This window comes from Triticum urartu, chromosome 1A (assembly GCF_056163025.1).
Source record: "Triticum urartu cultivar PI428250 chromosome 1A, HENAU_Tu73, whole genome shotgun sequence".
NCBI lineage: Eukaryota > Viridiplantae > Streptophyta > Magnoliopsida > Poales > Poaceae > Triticum > Triticum urartu.
This window is the reverse complement of record NC_141873.1, coordinates 411,560,641-411,582,976: the sequence shown is the minus strand read 5'-3', so window position 1 is coordinate 411,582,976 and position 22,336 is coordinate 411,560,641. Positions and strand designations below refer to the sequence as shown.

Sequence of the window (22,336 nt, the reverse complement as noted above, 5' to 3'; positions counted from 1 at the left end):
TCCAGATCCCTTCGCCTCCGCCCGGTGCCACCAGCCCCCGACCTCCTCCCCAGCTCCTGGCGCCACCCGCCCCCCACATCTCCTCCCCCGATTCGGTGGTCGCCCTGCCCCCACCTTCACCCTCACTCCCGGCGCCGCCCGACCCCCAACCTCCCTGGATCCCGGCCGCCCCGCCCCCACCTCCTCCCTCGCACCCGCTCGCCCATGTCGCCTATCCGCGCCCCTCCCACACACTCCCGACCTCCTCCCGGCGTGCCACCGCCCCTGCTCCTCCCTCCTCTAGGAGGACGCGCCGCCGCCCCGTTCTTCCTTCCTCCTGTCGGTGGGTCAGGTCCCTCAACGTCGCGGCGTCGGAGGCGGACGCAAGGCCGGTGCTGATGCCGGGGGGCAACAAGGCCCCGATGGCTGCGTGGAAACCTTCTCCCAAGCCGATGTGGAAGGCGCCAGAGAAGCCTCCGGCCGCTGACACGGCCAAAGAGGATGAGTTGCAGGGCGCGAAGAAGGACGCGGGGGCCGCCACTGCTGTTGGCGACGACGGCGCTAGGAAGGGGAACTCGTCCCCATTGCCTCCGCCGAGGAAGCTGCAAGATGCGCCGGCGGTGAACCTCAACGCGTCCTGCTCCTCGAAGGCCTCCGTGGAGTCGCTCCGCGGCCAGGCCCCAGGCGGAAGGACCGAGAGGGGCTGGTCCCGGCCGACCGCGCCCAAGCGTGGGAAGGCTGCGTCTAAGGTGGTGGAGAAGCACACCGATGTCGCGGAGGTTGCCGCTCCAGTGACGCCGGAGGCCGTCCGAGGGAGGAGCCGGTGCGCCTGGGTGACTCCGACCACCGGTGAGTTCTTGCTTCCTGAATCCTGATGGTTTGCTTATCTAATCATTTATGCAGTATGCTTGCAATTTGTGCTTGTTCAGAACTGTCAGCTACTTATAAACACTAGAATTTTCAGTGTCCAATCATGTGTTGCAATTTCTGTCATCTTTTATATTTTAGCATGATTAGTCACTTACCTATTTCCTCTGATTTAGTTGGAGATGCTGCTGCTATTTGTTCAGATTGGGGGAGGCTAGAGAGGCTTGCTTCATGTTGTGTTTGCTACGTCAGAGAGCAGTGAGAACTGAGATTTGGGTGGGGGTGGAGGTAGCAGGGAGAGGATGTTTACTCGATGGAAGAGTGCAGGGTATGTTGCTTGCTACTGCTACTATGTGTGTTATTGTGTTGTTTTGTAGTATTTCTGAACTATTAGAGATATTGTCGCAGTGAGATTTTGTTCCCAATATGGATATATGGTCTTTTTCAGTGCATGGCAAAACTAACTAATGATTGGGTGGTAACCTCATGATTGGGTGGTGCATGCAGGGCACGCCTCCGAGCTAGCCGATGCCTACTATATCCAGTGTTCTGCTGCATCCGGTGCCACCTCAAAGAACACCTTCTTCTAGCTGGGCATTGAACGCCTCAGGGACGACGAGGTGCAGCAACTGGGGTGGAAGCAGTTCAACTACATGATGAAGAATTGAGTGAAGGGGTTAAGACGGTTGCGTTGTGCATGCGCTGCTTGCTTGCCGGTGAGTGTCACCATTGTGACTAGGTGTTCTTTGTTGCCCATGCCCTCTGTAGTTTAAGGTGTTTGTTCTTTTAGCAGCCCATAAAATACTGCAATGTAAACGATTGTCTTCTCTATGTCTACAGCATGCACTAGAAGTATAGAACTAATGGCAGTGTTTTGTCTATACAATATATTAGTATATCATATATGTTTTTGTTTCTAAGTGTATTATAAATTAGTATAGACTATCTATCATCCTTTCATTCAGTCTTTGCAAAGAAGTTCAGTTGCCTTCCGTATGATTTTATCAACAGTTCTTTTGTGCAGTTGACACAATGGTATGCTGTTTGTGTATAGTTTTATCCACCATTTATAGGGAATACATATATTTCTTAGGTTCCGTTGCTGCAAATGTTAAAAAACTTAAATACAGTGAATGAATGTATTTTTAGATGGAAAACGCCACTTCCAGTAATAGTTGGACAACCTCAAAAGAATTGCTCGTGTAACATGTTTCCAAGTAGCAGACTGCATAATCTTTCAAATTATAGACAATGCTATATAAGAAACACTTACCTAGGAGTTTTTTTACGGTGCACTGATCTAGGAGTTAGTATAGTACTTTGTATTTCCTTCTGAGCCGGTGCTTAAAAGCTACTCCCTCTGTCCCATAATGTAAGACGTTTTTTGACAAGTGTCAAAAAACGTCTTACATTATGGGACAAAGGGAGTAATACGCACCTGGGATTGGTTAGGACACTGTTACCAGATACGTTTTCAATTTCAGTCCATGGTGGAGATTTAGTGGAGCTGGAGAAAGTGAGCATGTAATGATATAATCAGTACAATGGCACAGAGCCAAATCAGAACTCATGAAAGTGGACATTTCTCAGTTATGGTTGATCACAGTACGTTAGAAAATACTCCCTCCGTTCCTAAATATAAGTCTTTGTAGATATTCCACTATGAACCACATGCATTTTAGAATGTAGATTCACTCATTTTGCTCCGTATGTAGTCCATAGTGAAATCTCTACAAAGACTTATATTTAGGAACGGAGGGAGTAGTAAAATGCAGCAATTTAGAACTAAGACGCATAATTGAACATGACCGAGAACTAATGGTAGTGCTTTCCGCCGCGGCAACTTACTTTTGGTTTCACTCATGACAACATTTTCTCAAGATTTTTAGGTTGCATGATTTGGCTTTTGGAGGCAATTTCATCTTATTCTTTAGTTATTTAGTCAAAATTATCACAAGACATGATCCTAATTGTTTTCAGATCTATATCTTTGTTCAATATGCCCTCGCTGAAATTCTGAACAAGCTAAGGTGCTAAGCTCGTGGTGTAATTCTTATGGTGGAGGGAATCATAATTGATATTGGGACAAAGTCCGGCGTGGCGGCTATGCACGTACAAGTATAACTACATCGTCTGCCTTCACTGAGTTCCAAAAGAAATTCGTCAAAATCAAATATCGTGACACTCTATTTAGGCTAAATAGAAGTGCCTTCAGTTTACGAGATCTCAGAAATTTTGAGAATAGTAGCACATGATCTGCAATTGTGTCTTTGCAAGTTTTACTGATTTAGTGTTTTTTTTGTTGCAAGGTCCTAAAACAGTTTACCATTTTGATCCCTAGATTTTCTTACTAATTGTAGATTGTTGAAATTTCTTGCAAATAAATAGACAATATGTTTGGAGTTTATCTGAGTGCCTAGCATGGTGCAACAGTTATATTTCTCATCAACGATGTTGAAAGAGCTATAACTTATATCGATCTCTGATTCAAATTCGTTTTTTCTAGGGAGGGCATTGCAACTATTCATGGTGAGCACCATATAAGTAATTTAGTCTATATTAATTAGTTTCCACTAGAAACAAGTTGTGGTCATGGCGTGCTATCTATCCCAAGTCCTCTTTCTGGCCACGGTAGCCAAATCATATAAGTTATTTCTGTATGATCTGACATAAGCATTACTGTTTGCAAGTAACCTTCCATATCGAAATTAACTTCTGTATGATCTGACCTGTTGAGCTCATCACAAAGACCATAAAATCGGCTCTATCCCTGATGTCCGATAAAAAAGGGGAACTATAGCCTCAGATCGAAAAAGTTTCTTTTCTTTTGTGATTTTGCAGCGGGACTTGTGCAATTGGTAGATAGCATTTGCCTTCCGAAAATTTTCCTTGAGACCATGAGAGTTTGAAGAAAAAATGATTAATTATTAATGTTGTTATATTTATGCAAGTTGAATGCTATTAAAAATTTCTTATTTCCCTTATCGGGAATGAATTGTGATTTATACTAGCTGTTAGACAAATATTTGAACACAGTGTGCATGATAGTTCTTTTTAGAATACGTAAAAAACTTTGTGTCCCGATGAACTCACAGAAAAAGAGATTTGAAATTATGTCCAAGCCTAAAGAAGGGCCACGTCTAAAATAGAACACCACACCCCTTTTTAAAATTACTGACAGGTTGATGTTGTTGCATGTCGTGGCGGGGATGGCCGTGTAGCAGCCGTATGCGCACTGCTTGTGCTGGGCGCTGATCTGGAGGCCCCTGATCGGAAGGGACGCCACTGGAGTTGCTGCGGGAGATGGTAGCGGTACACCCAGTGGCAAGGCACCATATGACAGACAATTGTGGTCTGCATTTTTTTAACCAAAATACTGAACATGTTCTGATTTTACCAGAATACTGATGTGGACATTCAAGCTGCAATAGTGGAGCTGCATGTGCTGCTATAGATTGGTCCTTGCAGCTTATGAAGGCATCAACTATTGGCGGCACAAAATTGTGGAGCTTAAGATTCCCCACCCTTATTTCTGAAGGAAAGCTAAAGTTCGGGGTGCTAATCTCCGAGGATTTTCTCAATGGTGAACATTTTTCTTTTGTTTCTCTTGTTCTAATCTATACCTCAAGATGCAATAGTTCTTATTGTACTGCTTGGATTGCTCTCTCATTGTAATCAATACTGTTAATTAATATATAATAATCATATATTTTTCATGCACGAGGGTTTATTTAACACTAACAAGCAATTCAAGTTTTTATATGGTAATATGGTGATAGGTTGGAATGTTTGATCACCCAGGAATGTGGATTATTATCGCAGGATATTTTTCCTCTTGATGGTGCTTCCACTGAATGTTATGCACCCCTGTACAACCATATATCTAAGTTTGCATGTTCATTCAGAAGATTATATTGACTATTCAATTCAGGGTTCAACCTTTGAATAACACAGTTCTGGCTCAGTAGTTTGAGATTCTATTGTGCAACTGGATCTTGATAGACATCTAGACCTATAGCTGTGTTTTATTTTCGTTATCCCTTTTAGAAACTTACACGCTAAGTTGGTGGATTAAACCGATGTTCTAATTAAATGATAAATGAGTATAAGGATTTTCTTTTTTTACTGCTATATGACAAAATGAATGAACATGTGATCGCTATCCAGATTAGTCAGGCCATCTTGCAAATAACTATGGGATACATTACTGAAATTTTCTTAGGATGGCCAAATAGACATGCATTCTTTGCTAGGTTAAGTTTTGTTATTCTTTGTACTTATTTGCTCAATCTTTGTAGTGAAATAGTGCAAGATGAGGAACTGGCTCAACTTCAGAGTTTCAGTTAAGTGCACAGTTAAAGAAAAATTATAACAACTCGGATGCAGCTCAGAGGTCAAATATCATGATGCAGAGTAGGCACTAAACCTAATGTATCTACTTGATTTTGTTGTTGCAGATTAAATGGTTATCTTATCTGTACACAGCTGATTAGGCAGTATAGCAGTACCCGCACGTTTAATAGTTGTTAAATAGTTTTTGTGCATAGTTGAACTGTGTATTGAGATGGGAAGGTGTTTAATTTGCGGATTCCACTTGTCAGACTGGTGGCATTCCTTAATTTCTGATCCCTGGTTATGATTTGATTCTTATTTATATTGTCCTATGGAAAGAGCATTAGGATAGGACAAGCAAACAAGCCTTTCAACATTCATGGTGTATATTTTGTTTCACCGAGCCGTGTTGATTATGATTTTGAATTCGAACGGATCTACTTCTGTTCACTAAAGAAATAAATGCATGGATAGAGAAGGTATGCTCTAAGCTGTTTTCCCTTAGTTTAAAGGAAGGATTAGTAGTACATGTAACTGTCTTTTCTTTTCTTGGTATTCAAACAAGAACAAATCACTGTTGATGTTTAGACTCTCTAGAATCTCGTAAATTTTATTCTTCCTCTTAAACTTCTGATACAAAATTGGAGTTGTAAATTATTTATTCTGGCACAACCAACTGCTTCTTCTTCTGCCTAGCTTGCTTTTGATGAAGTATTCCTGGTGACCTGGTCAATAGACTGCACTTGCCTATTCCAAGCACATACATGCCTAAGGATGTCCTGTAAGAAAAGCTTTAACGAAATCACTTTGGTTTGTAAATGTCCTTGAGGATTGAATTAATAGAAACTAGCAATTCTTCTGCCTAAACTGATTCCTGCAAATTTTCTTGCCGAACTACTACATGGTAATACTCCCTCCATTCCATATTCTAATGCACATAGTTTTTTGCCTAGATTCCGAAATGTAGTGCGCATAAGCTGCTTTGGACTAAAGTAGCCCTGGACTGTTCACAGGAACGCAGCAGCAGACACCCACGTGCTGTGACAGAGCGAGCAGCTGGAGGGCAATTCCTATCCAAATGAGAATGTTAGCTCACGCATTGGTATAAACGCTACACACAAAGGCGCATTATAAAGTGGAACAGTGGGAGTACTAAATTCATATGTAATACTAAATTCCTACAGGTCATAAATTGGATTTTTAAACAATAAGTACCTAAGTCTATGTTATGTTTAAGTTAAAAAACAATGTCGATGTGAGCCATACATACACCGAATAATAAAGCGGTTAGTACTTAACTTGACCGTCATGTCCTATGTGCCTTAGGGGTAAGTTTTCATCTCCACCATTGACCCGCTTAAGGTGGCTATACTGAAGCAGACCCCATATAATTATGAATGGTTTATGAAGTTGAAGGATGAAACTTGAATGAACACAATGTTGAGGTTTGTAAAGTGAAGCCTAAGACAAGTTTGAGGGGGTAATATGGACTTCTCTCAAACTATATTACCAGAGGACAATGAGGGCCTTGGAAGACAATGACAGCGATGAGTTTCTCCCGGTTCTGTTTTGTTGTAGGTGAAGTTCTTAATTATAATTATCAATGTGTTTGTTTTTCCTAAGGATGCAGTGACATGCAAGGTGAGGCAAATTGAAGCCAAAACAGCAGGACGGTCGGAAGTGTGCCATTTTTTCTATATAGGTTAGTGATTCTATCCTTTTTGTATTTTTACATTGCTAGGTACAGTAGTTTATATGAAATGATTTGTTAGGGAATCTTCAGGGAATCAAGCGGTAGCACCGGATGCTGACATGCATGGAAGGTAGGAGTGATGGGGTATATGTATTTGTAGCAATTCACCATCGCCCATAAATAAATCATCTTTGCCCCGCTTCCTCTGTCCATCCGTCAACTCAAATTGCTTTGGTTCACAAGTTTGTTTCATCGTACATCTAGGTACACTAGAACAGAGAGACTACTTTCCTTGAATGGCTCATGCGAGTAAACTGACAATAGTGTTCATCCAAGATGCAGTTGTATATGTATCTTCATAGAGATGTAGATGCGTAGGTAGCTCAATAGTGCACATGTTTATCGACAGGGATGTAGATGTAGTATACAACCGAGGTTACATTGACAAGTTAGTCCATTATGCTCCCAGGAAAAATAAAATATGGTATATAGTTTCACTCTATTATATTGTAAATATGAAAAAACAATTGTCTCTGTTGCAGCGCATGACGAGGTGGGGTCTTACAGCGGGAAATCGAGAGCGAAGGGGAGAGTCCAATAGGAAAAGTGAAGGGTGCGTCATGGGGTGGAGTGGAGTTTTTCTATTGGGTTGGAATGACAACTTTGCTTGATAGCTGCCTGGGATAGACAGTAACATCTCATCATGCAACATGGTAAGTAAGGTCTTTTGTCCATTGTTTGTCATGGTTTATTGTTGTTTCTAATAGCTACCATTTGTAGATTTATCTTCCATGTGAATCCATCGGTCGATACATCTTGTACGTTATCCACAAAGGCACATCGATTATCTATTTTGGACCCTATTCATACAACACAACCGTTGGAGATGGAAAATCCGAGGCACTTAGTGAAATCAAAAGGTTTTGTGAGAGAATTCAAAGAAGCACTCAAAATAAAGCTATCAGGATAGCATTCTGATATATCAAAATGGCAACGTTTATTTCCTAATGGTATTCCAATGAGCGTAGGCGGGTAATTAATTCATAATAAAACCATTTATTTTTCTTGTCATCATATTTAATATAATAATAATTTTTCCATTTTATGCTTTTGTCGAATGGTAAAGACTTGGCGAAGCCGGTTTGCACAGTGAGTATTTTCCGTTACACATGTGCTTAGACCTTCCACGTGAAACATATACTTTTGCATGATGGGTATGAGTTGAGGAAGCAACTTTTTATTATACTTTCTCAAACATCATGCAAATGAAGCTAAAGACAACTTTCATAATATTGTGCGAGAATTTCTTAAGCGCATCGAGTAGATCTCAATAGTTTGTAATAGATTTTGAGTTGGATCATCACTTCATATATATTCATTGTTAGTTTGCCATTTTGTTATTAGTTTATATTACAAGTGAAGTGGACTTCAATTATTATGCAATTGTGACCGTGTTATATTATCCTAGCTGTGAAATTTAGCATGCATTATCTTTATATAACTTCAGCAAAATATTTCAGAAGCCCGTGGCAACCAAGTTTTTATGTCAATCCACCATATTTTCTAGCCAGTTGGGGAACTGAGTGAGGTAGCGGAGCTGTGGGAGTGGTGGACATGCAATGAGGGAAGGACAAAGAATAGAGGATTAGGAAGGACGGATGGAGGTGTCGGAGCTGAGAGAAAAGAGGGAAATACCGAAGGGAGCTGGCATGGAAAGAAAGCGAAGTTGTGCCCCAAGGTTAGAGTGTGATCGTGCTATAAATGTTACCTTTTATCAATGCTCGTGTTCATTCTCGAAGGCTCCACACAATCATTGTGAAGGAAGATGGCAAACTCATTGAGGACAATCATTGTGGTGATTTCTAAGCTCAATTTCTGGTGAAGTAGTCTCATGACAAATTAAGAGGACAACCCATGAGTAACTCATAAATTTATAAAATCACCTTGTTTTTTCATGCATATTCATGTTACCTACAAACGTTAGATGTGATTGATTTAGGGAAGAAACAATGGAAGAGATGGTGGTTTTGCAATGTAAAATATATGTCTGAATCAAGTATTGCTTATTTAATCATCTATTTCATTTTTTCAAAATAATAGTTGGTTTGATTTATTTACAAGCATTTGCTCGTAGCAATGCACGGGCACCTCCAATCAGCAAAATATTTCAGAAGCCCGTGGCAACGCACGGGCATTATACTAGTGTAAGTAATTACCGTGCTCGAAGACGGTCTAGGGCCTGATGCTAGCCTAGGTTGTAATCTGTTGTACAATTGAATTCACGTGGTCTTAGGGTTCTTCGCCTCCCGCCGGTGCTGCCTCGATCTACCTTGTCTCCCGTGGCCTTAGGGCCATGGAGGCACAATGGATTCTGACCCTTGTTGGCGGGATAACTCATGCTTCGTTTTTAGGTGTTTTTTAGTTTGTTTAAAGTTTGTGTTCTGTTTAGAAAGGCGACGCGGCGTCTTCTTCTTGAACAGGGCATAAATTCTCCCCGCCTAGCCCCCGTCCAGTGGTGCGTCTCGAATCGTCAAAGAAGGTGTGGAGGTGTGTCTTTGGTGGATCTCGCTAGATTCGGTTGGTGATTGTCTTCGGTGGGTCTGTGTGGATTTGGTCTTTATTCGTCTGCGCTCATGCATGTACAGGTTGTATTCTTTCAGTATACGCTTCTCTTCATCGGCAGTGGTTAATGTTCTGGTGTGCAGGACTTAGCACGACGACTTTCTGACTGTCTACTACAACAAAGTTTGTCTGGCTCTAGTGAGAACGGGGCAATGACGACGACGTGCCTTTGGCTTGCTAAGTGCTTGTAGTTGTCCCTAGATAGTTGAACATGAATGTTATTTTTATTACTTCTCGTGTTCTTTGTAATGTTTGATGAAGTAGATCAGAAGGTTTTTCTAAAACAAAATAAAAAATCTGGTTGCATAAACGAGCTGATGAAGCACGGAAAAGTTGGCCTGTGCCTTGTGGGCTGTGGCGATTGGGCGGAGGATCAGGCGCGTGTGAGCCACACCACGCCAGGCTATACCTTCCTCCGCCGCACACCGCGCCCCCGAACCCCTCTGAAAATCACGAGCGCACATCATCCGCGCCGGCCACCGCTCGCATTCTTACAACAGCCATGGCCACGGCAGCCTCGCCGCCGGCGGCAGCCTCCGCTCGGGCGTCGGCGATCCGCTCCCGCGCTGGCCGCCTCTCCCTCCCCGCGGCCCTCCCGGCGGACGGCCGTGGTGACACTGCCACCACCTACAAGGAGCTCGGTAGGTCCGCCTTCGCAGTTGTTTAGTGAATCAATCAATTAGAATGATTGGAAATTATATGGTCCTAAACTTTTTCCATGATTAAGATCGTACTGACCGTACAGTTGAATTTGAGTAAAATGTGCCACCTGAATGCACCCAATGTGCGAGTCAGATTTGAACGTCTTGCTAAACTGCTAGCATAAAACAAGAACTAAAAGAACTGATTCTAATGACATCTGTTGGTAATTTTATTAAGGCTTGTACTCCTGGAAAAGGAGGATCGAAGATGCGGTTATCCGGGTGGAGTTGTCTGCATCCAATGCACTGGAGAGGGAGGAAGCACGGAGAATCGAGCATGAAGAAGTACTGCAAAGCCATAACTTGTGGGACAATCCGGCCAAGTCACACGAGACGCTCTCTGCCCTGTCTGATGCCATCAGAGCGGTTGATCATCTCAAAGACCTTCTATATAAGGTGCTTGCTTATAGATGCATAATGTGAGTTCAGTGAACTGTTTTACTTTGTCCAAAATTTGAACCCCTCAAAATATGCTTTATATAGCATGCTATATAAAACAGTTATGCTATATAAAGGCACAAGGATCATGCTTGAGAAGCAGAAGATGGACTAAACGATGTGCGCAGTTACTTCCCTTTGCCACTTCAGAAATTATGAATCAGTGTCCTTTCCTTTTTGCTTTCATTGTGAACTGCGGAAATGATGGATTAGAGTTTAGCATATTCTGTTATTGTTGTTCATTAGATCTAATGTGCAGGCTGAAGAGGCTAAGCTGATAAGTCAACTAGCAGGCATGGATGTCATAAACGGAGAGCTATTTAAGCAAGCATATGATATCTCTTTGGATGCTAGTGAGTTTCTAGATCGTTACCAGATGTACGAGCTTCTTAAGGGTCCATATGACAAGGAAGGAGCTTGTATCATGGTCACTGCTGGATCAGAGGGTGTCGCTTCAGAGGTCGGTTGATTGTCGCGACATTGGTTAAGTTAAATATGATCAAAGCTTGATGCTGTTACAATTAGGCAACACCAATGTAGCACTGACCATAATACCACTCTACTTCACGATTCTGTTATCATTAATTTGTCTTAAATTGGATTTATGTAATATGCTATTAAGACAACAAATGTGAAGGATGGCTATTGCTAATATTTGTTCCAAATCTTAGTCAGCAGTTATCAGCACTTCAATGATATAGTATAGAAGTACATCTGTCCATGTTTATCTGAGCCTAGTCCTTTGATTATCCCCACCCTTTTGAAATCTTTTTCTGATTGCAGCTATGGGCAGAGAAGCTATTTGACATGTATACAAGTTGGGCACAAAGGCAAGGTTGCAAAGAAGGACTGGTAGAGAAGATCGCATCAACAAGTGGTCATACCCAGTTTGCAGCAATGGAGATTGAATCAGAGTACATGTTTGGTACCCTTTCTGGAGAAAAAGGAATGCACAGAATGATCTACTCTTCCGTTGAAAATTCTGGCACTGGCAAGGTGATTCCATTTTCTATTCCTATTTGTTATGATATTTTTCAGTCCAAACAATTAAACACAAATGCTATATCAATAAAACCTTAGTCGTACTTTCAGAACCATTTCAATAGAGCTGACTCGTGTGCATGTACTGAATATATCTATGTCAGTGAGCAACTTGCAAAATATAGAAGTACCACCTAGATGCTGAGTAAAGGATAGAAGTATGTCACGCTCCCTCAAGAACTGGAACAAATTAAGACATGGACTTCAATACAAAATTTAAAATGTTCAAATTGAATTTACATTTTCAAGATATTGCTTCAGAATTCAGCATTTTCTTTACACCCAATTATGTTGGTGTAAATCACAACCCACGCATTCTGTGAAGTCCCACTTGTGACCTTTGGCCTCTGGGTTCTAGAATGTTAAGTCTCCCCAGTTCAAACCCTTTTCATTTAGTTTTCTGGAGAAACTGTGGTACAATGTTCTGGAGGCCCAGATTGTGTGCAATTTTTGGCATAACTTTCTCCTTATGCCGTTTTGCATCAGAAGGGTGTTTTACTGTGATCTTTTCCCTGTGATGCTTGATACTAGAATGGATTTATTTTTATCATGATCTTTTCATAACAATGCTTCACATCAGAATGGCTAACTCTAAACCTACCAAAGCTTCCAGGCGATTTCAGCTAGAGTCGATATAATTCCTCTCTTCTTGGATAGACCGGTTAATTTTCACTTGGATGACAATGATCTGGAGATTTCTCCGTTACCCGGTGAATTTAAAAATCGAGACCGAAGAAATGGTGCCACTGTGAGAGTTCAGCACATACCAAGCGGAGTTACTGCCGAAAGCTCAGGTAATGGACATAAATGTAGAATGTTCACGCAAGTGGGAACCCGCATATAGCTGCAGGCTAAATGTACTGGGTTGGTCTCTCCACAGGTGAAAGAAGCTATTTCGCAAACAAGCTAAAAGCCGTGAGCAGGCTGAAAGCAAAGCTCCTCATCATAACAAGAGAACTAAGAGTACCAAACCCGAAGATGATCGAGAAACAAGCTGTGGAGGAAAGATGCAACCGCGAGACGAGACGATACACGTTCGGGCCCCAGGAATTCGTCCATGATCTTAACACGGGCATCCAGTTGTCCGACCTCAACTCGGTCCTGGAAGGCGACATCGAACCGTTCATCAGGGGTCGTATTGTTTCAAGACATGGATGACGATACGCAAGAATTCGTGTGCAGTTCTGTAAATCCATTTTTGCTGATACAGATATAGCTCATTGCCGGAGAATAACTTCTGTAACATGGGTCACATTTCAAGCCAAAAAGGTAAATATACCAGGTATAGGAAAGAGCTTACTCCAAGCCTCCGACTCATGTGCCGGATGCAGATGCTCTTTCCCTGTCAAGCTTGCGAGCGTGGACGCGCACGGCGCGCCAATGCTCGTCGAAGGCCGCCGGGTGCTTGTCCTGCAGCCCCCTCTGCCGGTTCAGCGCGACGCCGAGCGCCATCATGGCGTGGTCCTGGCAGTCGATCTTCGCCGGCGCGAGCAGGTGCTGGGGGATGTGGCCATAGTGCTGGCTGCCGTCGGCCTCTATGTACGGCAGGAACGGCTGTGCGTAGAGGACGGCCCCGAGCCAGTACTCGGACAGGCTCCTCCAGTTCTTCACCTGCTCGACCATGTGCGCCGGCAGCACCCCTCGCCGGGCAGCGTTGCACATCATGTGGCTGAGCGCGCCGCCGACGCTCCTGAACCTGATGGCCTCACAAACCATCACCGACATGGTCATCAGCGATCTTGCGATCTCCTGCTGAGTGCCGGCGCTGGCCGTGAGGCGCTCCGCCGCGGCTTGGAGCTCCTCCTTGCCGAGGGTGAGTGCCTCGAGTGCCGTCTCGGCCACTCTCGCCATGTCGCCGTAGCTATCGCCGAACGAAATCGGCGTCGCGCCGGCGATGAGAGAGCCACCGAGGAACTCGGACCACAGACCGTCTGAGCTCCGGTAACCGGAGAGGTAGAGGTTGTCTGCGCGTATCCGGAGCAGCGCCGAGCGCCCGGAGCCGCAACGGAGCGTGACGCCGAACCATGGAGCCTTGCCGGGGTCCTCGGACTGGGCTGGAAGCAAGACGAGCTCCAGGTGGCGCGTCGCGCCGGCATGGAGCACGAGCTGGTCGCGCACGCCGGAGACGAACCTGCCGTAGGATGAACCCCGTGTGACGTCGAGCTCCGCCGTGAAGCGGGTTCTCCATGGCAGGTTATTTGACAACGGCGAAAGAAGATGGGTAGCCAGCAAGAACTGGTCACTTGGTAGCACGAGGCACTGGGTCATGCACATCATCGCAGTAGTTTACTACTCCCTCCGTAAACTAATATAAGAGTATTTAGAATACTAAAATAGTAATCTAAATGCTTTTATATTAGTTTACAGAGGAAGTACTTGTTGACCTGGGCTAGTTTGACATGGTAGTGGGTTGTGAAATCGTGCTTGTCTGACTCGTCTGCTTAGTTTCGTACAACATTGTACTAAAATCAGCGACAGTGCTGCAACCCTTTTTTCCCCAAATACTAAAATAGTAATCTAAATGCTTTTATATTAGTTTACAGAGGAAGTACTTGTTGACCTGGGCTAGTTTGACATGGTAGTGGGTTGTGAAATCGTGCTTGTCTGACTCGTCTGCTTAGTTTCGTACAGCATTGTACTAAAATCAGCGACAGTGCTGCAACCCTTTTTTCCCCAAATGATAACGTCCACACATGTGACATGAAGCAATTTTGCCTACACGTTTTTTGATGACAGCTTTAGTTACAACTGGATGACAATTTTAGTTGTGAAGCACTGTTTGGATGGCAAATTTCAGTTTTTTTGAGATTTGTTTTTTTCGGATGACAACTTTAGTGTAAAAAACGTGTGGGCGGTGTTACTACATGCCACACATCGGGCAGTTATCGACGTCCTTATGAGGCAACAATGCTGCAACAGCAAACTAAGAAAAGATGGTAACAGCTAACAAGGCCCGGTAGGTTCACTTTACCAAAACCAAGGGAAGGGTGCGCGTTGCAGTAGATGTCTGAAGAATTTAGCCTTTGATTCAGTGATTGCCAGATGCTGGCAACACATGTGCATTTTTCAGGGTAATCCTCGGATAAAACTTGGGCAACCGGAACCTTGGCTAGCCGAATTTACCCAAGGAACGAGCAAACCAAATAGGCCCAACGCTGAAAAACGTAATAAAACTGCACAGCTAACCACCACACGGTAAAAAAATAACTGCACAGCTAACCCATCTGCCAGTGCCAGCTAGCATAATCGGTGATGTTCAGAGTCTGCCGCACCATATGATCAAATTTCCGGTGGCACATGAATACAGAAAAATCGTCATGAACAAAAAGGGTTACGCATATCCTGGACAAAAACAAACATAAGTATACACGGTACCATAGAATCCTGACAACGGAACATCCTTTTTTTCACTATCATGGTCATACTAGCATCTCCTTCGCTATCACGTCGCATAGATGCTCCAAGAAAATGCCTCAGTACGGTCTGTACCGTGGCTGTACTCTTGATCTGCTGCTACTTCCACTGGGACCATAACCATACTGAAACGTGAGAAAGATTTGTTAGCCAACGTCTCGCAACTCACAAGTGATGATCGAGAAAGTCGAAGAGCGAGTGGGAAACTAATTTAAAGCCTATGCCGCTTCACAAAAATATATATGAAGAAGATGAAAACAGTAGTAGCTTTAGTTACTGCTCTCTACTTACATCATAACCAAGACTGCCAGAGAACTGGCCATAAGACATCATCGGGCTGTAAGCTCCATATGGCCCAGGTGGTTCCATGTAACCGCCTCGACTGGGGCCACCCTCAACAGGTGCAGCTGAGTCTACAGCAACCTGGGGAGAAAACACAAGGCAGATCAATGAATTAATCTCCACACTGACATTTTTGGCAGGCTGAGCTGAGGCAGTGGCTCTTGTTTTCTCACCTCCTGTCCCAAAATTTCATGACTTCTTCGCGCTACACGATCTGCTACACCATCCTCAGCAAAAGTAACAAAACCAAAACCACGGTGGCCGCTCTTTTTAGGATCCTACGATAGCACTAGGGTTTGTAAGTTGTCAAAAGACTAAACACTACCAATAATGATGGGCAGAGCCAAACCTTTGGAATGTATGCATCCACAATTCTGCCAAATCGGCCAAAATAATCCCATAAATCATCAGTATTTGCTTCTTGTGGGAGTCTACCAATAAATATCTTTTTGCTTGATACAGGGGGCTCATTCAAGTAACCTCCTATACAATTTTGATGCAACATTCAGTAACAATCAATTGTTTCCAAGTCAGAATATCAGGCAAAGTGTAGAGCTCAAGACTTACTTCCATAAGCTGGTCCAGGATGATCATACAGTGTTGGTACGCCCAGAGCTGCATATCTGGTAGCAGCTGTAATGTATGCATTGTACGAGCCATAACCACCCTCGCCCTGTGCTCCTCCCCCCCTCCTTGGAGGGTGCCTGACTTCTTCATCCTGCTATGTAGGAGGGAAAGCAATATCGTAAGTGGATAACTAGAGCACGAGTGTGAGGCTACCAAAGCCGTTGTCCTTGATCTCTTTATCTCTCTTTAATCAAGTAAAACCTAATCTCAAAATGTGTGCATGTCTGTGCAGTATTCAAACAGCTCTGTTGAGCAATTATTGTGGTTGTCTCATATGGGATCACCAAGCCATAACACTATAATCATGTGCTTTTCACATCCCTGAGTATAATCATATTGCTTTTCACATCCCTGAGTATAATCATGTTGCTTTTCACACCCCTGAGTGTTTCGATTTCTTCGTTCCAAAGAAGCCCTTTATAGGATCATGGTCGCATCCGAATGCTAATTGTAGCATCTTTAGGATCATGATCCTGCGGACCTACATTTGTAAGCAGAATTTAGCATTTAGTCTGTGTTTATGTTCTTTATATGCTTTCATACTGCCTCCATTTTCCAGTACATTGAAAATGTATCATTTATTACTGTTAGATGCTACAGTTCTTCATTAATTCTACCATTACAACAATTTTCAACCTGTATAGAAACATTTGTTTGTACAGGTTCATCAAACAAGAAAAGCATATACATTTGCTATGACCTTCCAACTTCTTAAGTAACACATTAATACATAAATAAAGATAAAAAGGGTACATAGTTATAATGAATTGTATTGTATGTATTATTACTCCCTCAAAATTCATAAAATTGGTCGTTGTGGACATAGCAAAGTCAAACTTCAAAAACTCTGACTGCATATGTATCTTCAAAAATGTTCAGATTGGACACATGATAATCATACATATAGGTTTATCTTGACAAAAATCACAATAAAGTTTTGTTCAACTTTATACATACATTGCAATAGGAATAAGTAATCAAAGTTGCATTTTGGGGATCGTGCCCATGTCCAATATAACCCCTTTTCAAGCACTAGAAGGAGTAAATTGGTAGGATCATGGTACGATTGGATATCACAACCCGGACCAGTTCAACCGCAAAACAATCCACTACTTTGCAAGCACTAGAAGGAGTAAATTGGTAGGATCATGGTATGATTAGATATTACAACCCGGACCAGTTCAACCCCAAAACAATCCTTCCTACTTCCTAGACTAAACGATAGCGTCAAGTCGTCAACCCTGGGTGTTAGTTCTAGTTTAAGTATTAGAGATGGGGCACACAGAATAATACATGTATTCCAAGTTCAAACACTGAGCTAAGTGAATTGCGAAATGTACCTTCGGAGTTGCACGATCAACAACAACTGTTGAACCATCAATCTCATGATTTTCTTGCATGACATTGTCCACGCATTCTACAAATTACAGTTGAAAGTTACAAACTAAAGCTAAACAGGTTGTTGAGGAGCACTATATTACTCGTGGTAAATGGTGAAGCAAATGGAAGTTCCAAGAATAATTTAGGAATGCAGCTTCCAAATTAAAGTCAAATCCTAGCTCATGCCTCATGCACAAGTGAAGTAGATGAGAACAAATAAGCACTTAGGCAGAAGAATGTAAGATCGTAGATCTGAGTCAAAACTCTAGTTACAAAACAGACAATAATCAGTTAAAAATGTAAGCTAGTGCGGGCATTGCTGCTACAACCCTACTGCGTGAATTTAAGGTTATGGGTGATGGTGAAATTCATAGGGGGTCTTGCTGTACTACGGCGGCACTACAAGCACCAGTCCCACCATTATATTGCTATAGTACAAAGGCAATGTTTTTGCATCACATGGAAGACCGAAGTTATACTCCCCTGATCCAAATTAATTGACACGGCCTCTATTTAGTTCAACTGACCTACCAATGTATTAATTATTTAAACGTCTCTTAGAAGATTCTATACACGTACCTGCACTTCGGAAAGTGACAAACCCAATTCCACGATGTTCTTTTGAACCCAGTTCCTGCACGAGATCAGTGGGAGAACAAAACCCATGTTAGCAGAAGCATCTTGACTCAAACTGCAATTTCTCTGTAGAATATTTTGGACATAATCATGGAATGGTTGCATCAAACAGGTGGCCAGCAAATAAAAAAGATATTACAGGGACTAGAAAATAAAGGAAATTGGGCATGTGAAAATCCAATTCCACCTGTCTTGTCTATTCTAACTAAAGTGATGCAAGCGAGCTGACCAGACTCCTCAACAGGTTGTATGCTTCCACAGGTGTCTAGCGGTAAACAAGTCTGTAAGCTTGAACCCTCATCTATGTCCATCACAATAATCTGGGTTTATTAGATATGGAAGCTCCAAAGACTAGATGAAAAATCATTCTAACTTCTAAGGAAAGTTGTCTCAAAGATTCTTAGGTTATACTGGACGAATCTCTCTTCAACAGTACACACTTGACAAATCAAGGCATTGTGTCTTGCCAGGTTTTCAAAACCAATCGAACACGTGTCAGGGAAGTAGCTTGACCATAGTATAACAGGTTTATGCAACAACAACAACAATAAAGCCTTTAGTCCCAAACAAGTTAAGGTAGGCTATATAACAGGTTTATGCGTTCAATTATATTGAAATATGTCCTAAAGATGCTTCAACAGCATCAATTTTAATTGTCAGTCAAAAGAAAACTAGAACATTCTCTGGTATTTGCCTCCTTGAGTGATTGTGAATGGCCAGGAAAGGTGTAAAGTCTTTAAATCAGTAATTTGGTAATCTTTAACGTGAAAAGTAACTTCCACTAAAACAGTGCAAACGTTGGCTGGAAATATATCTTCAATGTACTATCAAAAAAGAGAAGGTTGCAGATACTAACATACAGAAAATTGATGCCAATCAGCAACTGTTTTTGTTGTTTGTATATTACCAGAGTTTTAGTAAATACACTAACATGAACAAAACTAGATGACAGCACTTCGATCTAGAATATTATATATCTCATATCAGCTTAATTTCCTCACCTTGGGCATATAAAGATCTGTTATTTCTCCAAAAGTTTGAAAATGCCTGTTCAAACAATCTCAATGCTTAGACAAGTTCATATATTGAAGATTGCATAGATCAACAATGGCAAAACATTGTGCTGGAGCTCACCTGCGAAACATTGACTCATCCACAGACTGTGGAATCCGAGCAACAAATATCCTAGTAGCTTTCTTGTTTCCTGGAGCTCGCATTTCTTCCTGTGTTTAGAACTCATCACATCGTTACCAAAAAAGGCAAGCAAAGGTCTGGCACTGAAGATCTGTCGTATGCTGCATATGGTAGATGAGATTTTCCACTTTTGCTAATATTTACCTTGGGAGTCGCTATCTTCACTTCCAGAGTTCGGTCTCCAAGAATATGCTCAGAGTTAACGACATTCTAAAAAATAGTACACAGAGAAGCAGAGTTAATAGAGGCGACAGGAGAGAATCATATATAACTAAACTAGTCAAAAGATGCCATCAAATCATATCCTAATCACTTCTCAAAACTTTCTTCATTCAGTTGACTAAAGCATTACCAAGACAAAGGAAAATGTATTGGTTTGCTTAGAAATGTCTGTACTTCCAGCACACTCCCTCCATTCCAAAATACAAGGTATATAGCTTTTTCTAAAAGTCAAACTTTTCTATATCTGACCAATGTTTATATCCACATCTACAATACCAAATAAATGAAATATGAAAATAAATTTTATGATGGATCCAATGATAATGATCTGGTAATGTGGTTATTGATATTTTTCTCTATAAACTTGGTCAAACATAAAGAAATTTGACTATCAGAAAATTAATGCACCTTATATTTTGGAACGAAAGGAGTATTGTTGATGGCTAGAACACTGATAAAGTACCCATCTAGACCTAACAAATTTTTGTTAGTTTAACATTTACTGTTATACTTTAGATAGTGTTCAATATGATTGGTTTGAGCGAAGCAATAGCATGTATTAAGTGACTACTAGTTGCCCATTTTCTTTAAATGGTTGATAAACAAGCAAGATGCCATTACAGGACGTTAAAACTGAGGAGAACCTCACACTCAGTGGGGATCAACTAGATGTACAGTATACAACCACAAGAGAGGTAAAAACAAAAAGATCTTTGTCGCAAAAGGCAATGTAGAGGTTAGTTATGTACATTGTCAAGGAATGAAACGTAAACAATAGAGAGTAAGCATTACCATTTGCCACTGGCCTCAGATAAGATACAATTAAAGTCCTAATAAACTGAAGGGATTCCCGTTTATTACCTTTGCATCCTCTACTGACGAAAACGTCACGTATCCAAAACCACGAGATCGACCAGATGAGCGATCCTGACATTTTGTAAAGGTACAAAACATGTTGGTAAATTATTGGATTGGAAATGAGCAATAAAACATGATTTGAGTAAAAAATGATGTAGCCCAAAGCTAGGAAAACAAAATTCGGTCGTCCCTTGACGAAACAAATGACATAATAGAGAAAGATAAAAAACACAAAGTCAAACTTGTTTTGATTGCAAGAACAATATCCATGTGTGCCTTTGCGAGATCGAGGGCAGACCATCAATTAGACAAGAGACAGTTCAGTTTTCAACATTGCTTAAAGAACGATGAATATTAAGTATAAAATTATTTAAAACATCAGCGCTGAAAAACTTAGGAACAACACAAGAAAGACTATGCTTCATCAAATTGATTGCGGATGTTGAATTGTCACAAACCTTCATAACAATGCAATCATCCAGGGGGCCAAACTTGCTCATGTACTCTTTTAATCCTTCTGTATCCACATCCCAAGGGATTCCAAGAACCTAAGCACATGAAGTGCTCACCCTTGTTACTCCTGGAGGAAGGCATCCCTAAAATAGATCTCGTGAAATAAAAAAAGGATTAGTAACTAACCACAAGCTTTGAAGCCATGCTATCACTACTCTCCTCTCCTGTACTTCTCAGGCCAAGAAAACTCCCCGATCTATGCTTCTTCAGCGACACCCGGGTGTTGCTTTTATCAAGCTATGTGTCCAAAGGAAAAGGTTCCCAAGCCTGAGACTCTCCCCTCACTCTTGAGGCTGAACTGGCGACCTCCACTCTTTATCGATCTCACTCAGCTCACGGTAGTAACTAGTAAAACAATGGTAAAAGTTACTCGATTAGTACTTCAACATCTAAGGCATGAAGAACAGTAGCAGCATGTTGTTATAATTATTACTCGTCTATCTACAGTAAAACAAAGAGAGAGAAAAGTAAAACACATGGCAATGGAGACGGCAGGAACGCGGTGTCCCCGGCGAGGAAAAACGGAAACGGCGACCGGATCGAGGCGTCGGCGATAACGCTAAGGTAGGTCACAGGATTCAGGCGGAAGAGGAAGCAAAGGTACACGGGACAGTAGGGTTCGGCTCTGGATGGACATGATATAAAAGAACTAATCAGGATAAAATCGCGTCGCGATTTTCAAATCATCGAGCAATTCCAAATCTGACGGCGCGTCAAGCCATCTTCTTGGAGGGCCTAAATCTCGAATTGCTCCAAGGAAGAGGCTGAATTCCCTGGCGCGGAAACCCACGGGGCAGGAACGGACCTACGTCTCGCGGAACGAAGTGGAGGAGAGGTGGGAAGAGAGGCGCACCGGAGAAGAAGAAGGAGATTACGGCGGCGGAGAGGCGAGGTCGACGGATCGCCCCTGGCTCCGAGACTGAGGAGAGAGGACGGGGTCGGGGAGCAGATTTGGGTCTTTGTCAGCAGAAGAAGAAGAAATCAGGTTACGGATTAATGTGGCGGTGTGCGCCCAGGTCCTTCGTATAGTTCAAATTTATAGTCTACCCCAATTACAATCGTTTCTTTTTTCTTTCTTTTTTGCGGGTCTACTGTACCAACTTTTATTTATTTCCAAAAAGAAACTTTTATCTTGCTGCAAAGCATCATCATCCACAAGACCACGACGAGGCCAAAAACGCGGGAGGATTTCGTGGGCGGCTCTCAACAGTCATACTAGCTTGCAATATCGGTGACGGCGGCAATTCTTTAGTTTTCTCAAATTTGCACGAGCGGCAATTCTTTAGTTGGGATAGAGGATTTTGAGGTTGTTATTGAATTTGGCACGTTTAGCAGGACTTTTAGACAATTTTGCGTTGGTTATCCTATCATGGCGTCGAGGCTCCCTGGTGGCAATAGTGACGTGATCGTGGCGATTTCGCGGGCGATTTAAAATTCGTAGGTTTTTCCCCATCTTCTTGAACTAAGATCGGCTACC

The 22,336-nt window shown here is 42.3% G+C and overlaps 4 protein-coding genes across 6 annotated transcripts; 2 read left to right on the top strand and 2 right to left on the bottom strand.

Moving 5' to 3' along the window:
* Positions 1–377: 377 nt before the first annotated feature.
* Positions 378–1,671, top strand: LOC125515626 (uncharacterized). The gene is made up of 2 exons (XM_087538645.1): positions 378–828; positions 1,023–1,671. Exons 1-2 carry the CDS (start codon positions 378–380, stop codon positions 1,106–1,108), a joined length of 537 nt encoding a protein of 178 aa, XP_087394771.1. The 3' UTR covers positions 1,109–1,671.
* An 8,045-nt stretch (positions 1,672–9,716) lies between these two features.
* Positions 9,717–12,949, top strand: PRFB3 (peptide chain release factor). Its single transcript, XM_048681128.2, has 6 exons — positions 9,717–10,134; positions 10,373–10,590; positions 10,892–11,092; positions 11,416–11,628; positions 12,287–12,467; positions 12,554–12,949. Exons 1-6 carry the CDS (start codon positions 9,996–9,998, stop codon positions 12,829–12,831), a joined length of 1,230 nt encoding a protein of 409 aa, XP_048537085.2. The 5' UTR covers positions 9,717–9,995; the 3' UTR covers positions 12,832–12,949.
* Positions 12,637–14,231, bottom strand: LOC147991470 (protein synthesis inhibitor II-like). Its single transcript, XM_087523247.1, has 2 exons — positions 12,974–14,231; positions 12,637–12,774 (listed from the first exon to the last, which is right to left on the bottom strand). Exon 1 carries the CDS (start codon positions 13,948–13,950, stop codon positions 12,988–12,990), a length of 963 nt encoding a protein of 320 aa, XP_087379373.1. The 5' UTR covers positions 13,951–14,231; the 3' UTR covers positions 12,637–12,774; positions 12,974–12,987.
* Positions 14,232–14,869: 638 nt separating this feature from the next.
* Positions 14,870–21,866, bottom strand: LOC125515635 (heterogeneous nuclear ribonucleoprotein 1). Of its 3 annotated transcripts, none has more exons than XM_087523232.1 (14): positions 21,713–21,866; positions 20,986–21,204; positions 20,805–20,894; positions 20,350–20,415; positions 19,411–19,476; positions 19,207–19,295; positions 19,074–19,119; positions 18,016–18,070; positions 17,397–17,473; positions 15,997–16,150; positions 15,779–15,912; positions 15,603–15,707; positions 15,379–15,510; positions 14,870–15,212 (listed from the first exon to the last, which is right to left on the bottom strand). In XM_087523232.1, the coding sequence occupies exons 2-14, from the start codon at positions 21,001–21,003 to the stop codon at positions 15,147–15,149; spliced, it is 1,098 nt and encodes a 365-aa protein (XP_087379358.1). In that variant the 5' UTR covers positions 21,004–21,204; positions 21,713–21,866; the 3' UTR covers positions 14,870–15,146. The 3 variants fall into 3 exon arrangements, with proteins under 3 accessions (XP_087379358.1, XP_087379361.1, XP_087379365.1); XM_087523235.1 differs by having other exon boundaries at positions 15,997–16,147; XM_087523239.1 differs by lacking the exon at positions 20,986–21,204 and having other exon boundaries at positions 20,805–20,942; positions 21,713–21,863.
* Positions 21,867–22,336: the final 470 nt, after the last annotated feature.